General features: G+C 38.6%; 2 protein-coding genes across 2 annotated transcripts; one reads left to right on the top strand and one right to left on the bottom strand.

Annotated features, from left to right (window-relative positions):
- On the top strand, window positions 1-3066 carry LOC131324428 (protein FAR1-RELATED SEQUENCE 4-like). The gene is made up of 3 exons (XM_058356391.1): window positions 1-2396; window positions 2494-2577; window positions 2668-3066. Exons 1-3 carry the CDS (start codon window positions 327-329, stop codon window positions 3004-3006), a joined length of 2493 nt encoding a protein of 830 aa, XP_058212374.1. The 5' UTR covers window positions 1-326; the 3' UTR covers window positions 3007-3066.
- A 529-nt stretch (window positions 3067-3595) lies between these two features.
- Window positions 3596-5792, bottom strand: LOC131324427 (1-aminocyclopropane-1-carboxylate oxidase 5-like). Its single transcript, XM_058356390.1, has 3 exons — window positions 5557-5792; window positions 5238-5308; window positions 3596-4081 (listed from the first exon to the last, which is right to left on the bottom strand). The coding sequence occupies exons 2-3, from the start codon at window positions 5249-5251 to the stop codon at window positions 3835-3837; spliced, it is 261 nt and encodes an 86-aa protein (XP_058212373.1). The 5' UTR covers window positions 5252-5308; window positions 5557-5792; the 3' UTR covers window positions 3596-3834.

The raw sequence follows: 5792 nt of genomic DNA, 5'->3' as shown, positions 1-5792 counted from the left end.
ACCAATAGGTGATGTTTCCTTTGCCATCATCATCGTCTTTGATATCTCCAGAGTCTATTCGGTCGGCTATGCCTCCTCCGGATGGCGAAATTGATTTTGGAAGGTATTTTCCTCATCCTTCAATATAATTTACATGGTTTTGTTTGGCAATAGTTGAACAAGATTTAATTAGTTATAATTTTTTTGTTAAATTTTGTAGAGATGTAGAAGAAGAAGAAGAGGAGGAGGAGGAGGTAGGGAGTGGAGACAATGAAGAAGAGGTATTGAGTGGTACTAATGAGACAACAGAAAATTGTAAAGATGGAATTGAGGAACCGAATGTGGGAATGGAATTTGATACATCAAACGAAGCTTATGTGTACTACTTAAGATATGCAAAACAACAAGGATTTGCTGTGGCGAAAAGAACGTCAAGAAAGGGAAAAGATGGAAACTTGAAGAATCTAACTCTTCAATGCAGTCGTGGTGGAAAGGCAAGGGTGAGAGGAAGCAACCTGGCGAAACCACGGCCACAAACAAAAATTGATTGTCCTGCTCGGTTTATTGTTGCTTCATACCCGGATGGAAAGTGGAGGTTAAACCTAGTTGTCTTGGAGCATAATCACGATCAAAGCCCGGGAAAGTGCAGGTTTTTCAAGAGCAATAGGGTAATTGATGAACATGTGAAAAGAAAGCTCATGTTGAATGATAAAGCTGGGATTAAATTGCCCCAGACTTATGCCTCACTTCAGATTGAGGCGGGGGGACCTGATAAGCTTCTATATAGTCAGAAGGATTGCAGGAATTATGTGGACAAACAACGACGTTTGAAACTTGTGGAAGGAGATGCTGAAGCGATGCATAGTTATTTCATGAGAATGAAAGTTGACAATTCTGACTTCTTTTATGCCATGGATTTGGATGACAAGGGTCGACTAAGAAATGTATTCTGGGCCGATGCAAGGAGTAGGGCAGCTTGTAAGGAGTTTGGTGATGTTGTGACATTTGACACAACTTACTTAGTAAATAGGTATGACATGCCTTTTGCTCCATTTGTTGGTGTGAATCATCATGGTCAGTCGATTTTATTGGGATGTGGGCTCATCTCTCATGAAGACACAGAGTCATTTTCGTGGTTATTTGAGACTTGGAAGACATGCATGTGGGGTTGTGCTCCGAAAGCAATAATCACCGACCAGTGTTTAGGCATGAAGAATGCTATACAACAAGTATTCCCTGACACCCGACATCGGTTGTGCATATGGCATATTATGAAAAAGGTGCCAGAAAAGTTCGGTAAGTACAATGCCTATGAACAAATTAGTTCGTGTATGCGCAAAGCCGTATGGAATTCATTGACAATCAAACAATTTGAGGATGCTTGGGATGGGTTCATCAAAAAGTACCAGCTTCACAATAACACATGGTTAGATGGGTTATATCTAGAGAGGAAGCTGTGGGTTCCTGCTTATGTGAATGACTGCTTTTGGGCGGGAATGTCATCCACACAAAGAAGCGAGGGTATGAATGCATATTTTGATGGTTACATTCATTCAAAGACGACCTTGAAACAATTTGTAGAGCAATATGAAAATGCATTGGCGAATAAGGTGGAGAGTGAAAATGAAGAAGATGGAAAAAGTTGGAGGAGTTTCATCCCATTAATAACTAAAAGTGGCTTGGAAAGGCAATTTCAAAGTGTTTACACGAATGAGAAGGTGAGAGAGTTTCATGAAGAATTTGTGGGGAGACTTGAGTGTTCTTGCAGTAAAAAAAATGAAAGTGTATCTGAATATGAGGTAAAAGAGTGGATTACATATGGAGAAGAGGAAAAGAGAATTCAAGTGCCATTTATTGTTGATTTTAATGCTGAAACAAATGAAGCACATTGTAACTGTCGATTGTTTGAGTACAGAGGAATGGTTTGTAGACATCAACTGACGGTGTGGAGTCAAATGGGAGTTGAAAGAGTACCTGACAAATATGTGTTGAGGAGATGGAACAAAAATGTCAAAAGGGTGCACACTAAAATTCGAATCAACTATGATAACTCGTCAACGTCAATTGAAGCACATCGGCATGACAATATGTGCAATCTCTTTAATGAGGTTGCCGATTTGGCGGAAGATAGTCAAGAGAAGTATGATAAGGTGATGGCACGGTTACTTGAGTTAAAACGAGAGTTGATTGAATCTTCGATTGTTTGTGGAAGTAATGTGATTTCTGATACTCCTAGTAATTCTTTTTCAATTGGAGATGAAGTTCTACCTTCCAAAGAAAGCACAAACATACTTGACCCGGTAACTCTTCGTCGAAAAGGGAGACCGCCAAACAAAAGGAAGGTAGGCATTGTTGAAAAAATTGGTAAGAAGAAAATAGAAACAAAAAAGAAGACATTGTCCAAGGAAAAAACCAAGGTATAAAATAATGTAAAGTTTAGAATTTTTTTGTATTGCTAATTTCATGTTTCCAATAAACTTTTTATATTTATGTTTTATGTAAACTTTTTTTCAGGAGGTTAGGACACAAGAGAGGTTGGAACACAACAACTGTTTTTTTCAGGAGATTGGGTCACAAGAGAGTGTGGTAAATATTAATGTAAGATTTTTTTTGTATTTCCTGTTAAACTTTTTACGTTTTTGTTTCATGTTAAAGTTATTGTTAATTCTCATTTTTATTGTTGGCCAGAGTCAGCCAAGCTACATGGGGCAATCAATGTGGCCAAATATGATACCCCATAATATGCGACCGAATATGACACAAGGAGGAAGCATTTTCCAATTTTCTCCAAGTTCATGTCCAACCGAAACAGGCTTCAACCAATTTATGTATGCATTTCCAAGTTCACAAACAAACATGCCAATCTCATTCGGTAGTCATGATTGGCGAGGGCAATCAAATATTACAAGTAGGCAAATTTGGGGAGGAGGGCAATCAAATTTTTTGGAGACTCAATGGCAATGTGTTGGAGGACCACCACCAAGTTTTACTCAAATGCTGAATGCACCGGATAATGCTGAAGAATAGTTCAGTTGACTTGATTGTTGGTGTTTTAGTATTTGTATCGTGTCGTATCTGTAGTGTGTCATATCCATTTACCCATTTACTAGCTAGTGCCCAATGGGATCTCAAACTATTTTTATTTTTTTGCAAGACTTGGTATTGGCATGTCTGTTTGAGTATTTGTTCGTGTCATAGCTGTATCGCGTCGTATTTTTATCATGTTATAACATCTGGTCGTTATGTTAAAGGTTTGAATGAAAGCTTGTGACTTGAGTGGCATTGACTTATGGTTCCACAATTTGGTAGATTCTTGATGATTTTTTTGGAAGTTGCTTAAGAAAGCAACATGATCACTTTGTTGAAAACACCATATACTGAATTCGTACAAAATACTAGAACAAAATTCATGTATGCAAATTTATCACAGTTATGTTCACAGAAGATGCACATGAATGAGGGTTTCTGAAAAATTTCGGCAGAATCTCCCCTGTTTTTTGTCCTAGCCCGACGTCTCGCGTCTCAGTCAGTACATCAAAAACAAGAAGAAAACATCATGTTATGCACAAGTCCAAGCCGGACATTTCTCATTCTAAATTAACATTCACAAGCCACATTCAAAGCTAAAATCCATTGCCAACTTATCCATTCATGACAAACACCACAAGAGTACATTCTCATGCTAAATATCATTCATATCCAAATAAATAAGAATACATTCTCCTCAAATGGTATAAACCTCGTTTGCAAAACAAAAAAGAAGAAGCTACATTCCAGTATTCAACTTTTCAATCGTAAGACAAATTAGCATTCCACGCTCTTCTTTGCATTCCACAAATTAGCATTCAATTGTATTCAACTTTTATCATAGCCCGACGTCTCGCTCTTCTTTGCCACCAAATCATTTTGCATCTTGACTGCTTTGTAATTACAGAAACCCTCTTCTCTTTCCATCTTATAGCATTCCACGCTCACCTTCTTCACCCTCTCCCGCAGTTGAGGCACACCCGTTGCCACCATGCCCACCACTGCCCAATCTTTTCCCTCTTGCTTCTCTCTTGCACTTGAGGCAACTTTTTCACCACCTTCAAACTCATACCACCTGCATTAAAGAAGTTACAGTAAAGAACCAGCAAATGTAGTGTAACTGCCTCAAAGCACAAAATATGTTTATCTTTTTCAGCAGAAGTTTATCCTCATTGCACTTCATCTATTTGTTTGGAAACAAACAACCGGCTGAAATTTCAGTCCATAAACAAATATGGACGCTTTAAAAACAGAGGGACTTCTGAAAGGCTGCAGGAATTACCATCTTGCTAGACATTTGAAGGGGATTCTGAATGACGTGCTTCATAATTAGACTAACCAAACCAAACTGAACTTTATGTCTCCATCACTTTGTAATTGGACTGTTTATCAGTTTACAGTCAAATCTTTAGTTCCATTACCAATATACCATGCAGAATCATTGATTCCCCAAGAGGCTATTTTGATATCACAATTTAGCACTTGAAAAGAAGTTTTCAATAACTTACCAGCTTTTGGTTTTCAAACTGGACCTAGTATGCTGTATGCCGAACTTCTATCTTTAACATTCATCAATGGGATGTGTGATGGAACATTTAGAAGAAGGGCTAGTTTGTGGTTGTTTTTCTTCTTGCTATAAATAGTTGTCATGTGGTAATAAAGATAGGGGACAATGGGATGTACAGTATGATGGAACATTTACATTCCAAATAATGCAGAGAGGAGGTAAAATATCAGACCATTCATTGGATTTGCCTCACTAATTAATCTCCATGGCCACTGGAGATTATTCCGATGACTATTATTATTTTTTTTGCCAATCAAAAAAAAAAAAAAGGATGAACTTTCTTTTAGTAGGAATCGATTAATTAGCTCGTGTTTTGCCATGGTATGGGGCAGACTAACGATTTGTTTGGATGAAGTATTTATCGAAAAAATAATGGAAACATAAAAAAGGCTGATCATGTGATAAAAAAAATTATTAATTGTATGCTTTGAATTTTTTGAGGGGTAATATTAGCTTCCTGCCATGATATTGGATGGAAAAAAGTTTAACGATTCGAATGTGTTGGAAATTACAGTCATATTGGGGATATACTTGAGCATGGGTTTTGCTTCAACTAGAACAGTCTACAGAAACATAAATTCAAACAAACAATGTTCCATAGTGAAGTCAGGGTGGTTCACATCTTGCATTAAACACAAAACTACCAAAGGGTTGAAGTCCTTACCAGAAAGCTGTCATTTCGCTACCAGGCACTTGCTCATACAAAATTTCGTACAAAATCCTCCGTGGATCTCTCTGAAAATCAAAATTGCTTGACGTTACTAACAATAATCCCAGAAATTAATGCAAATATAAGCACCTAAGCAAGCAAGGAAGCATAACCCTAATCAAAGTGAAATCCCCAATTTCAGAGTGAAAGTCTCAATTTCAAATCAGCCCTAACCCTAACCAGAGTGAAATCGAAAAAAGTTTTAGGGTTGGGGCTGATATATATATATATATATATATATAGAGAGAGAGAGAGAGAGAGAGAGAGAGCGTACAGGTATTTAGGGACGTTGGAGGTGCGTCGTCGCATCGGTGGTCGGGGAGGCGGAAATTGTTGTTGCTGCTGGTCGCCGTCGGTGGAGGGGAGGGAAGGGGAGGAGCTGATGGCGGCGGAGGTCGTCGGTGGCGGCGATGGAGGCGGAGGTCGCCGGTGTTGGCCGGTTGGTCTGGGTAGCCGTCCGCGACTTTGGGCGCTGAAGAAGAACCAGATGAAACACGATTTTGTTTCGTT

This window comes from Rhododendron vialii, chromosome 4a (genome assembly GCF_030253575.1).
Source record: "Rhododendron vialii isolate Sample 1 chromosome 4a, ASM3025357v1".
Classification (NCBI taxonomy): domain Eukaryota; kingdom Viridiplantae; phylum Streptophyta; class Magnoliopsida; order Ericales; family Ericaceae; genus Rhododendron; species Rhododendron vialii.
Note: the sequence above shows the minus strand (reverse complement) of the source record. Positions and strands in the feature narration are given on the sequence as shown.

Coding starts and splice junctions, on each gene's coding strand:
- LOC131324428 (XM_058356391.1), top strand. CDS start 327: ATGGAATTTGATACATCAAACGAAGCTTATGTGTACTACTTAAGATAT. Junction 2,397..2,493: donor TGTCCAAGGAAAAAACCAAG/GTATAAAATAAT, acceptor ACTTTTTTTCAG/GAGGTTAGGACACAAGAGAG. Junction 2,578..2,667: donor AGAGTGTGGTAAATATTAAT/GTAAGATTTTTT, acceptor ATTGTTGGCCAG/AGTCAGCCAAGCTACATGGG.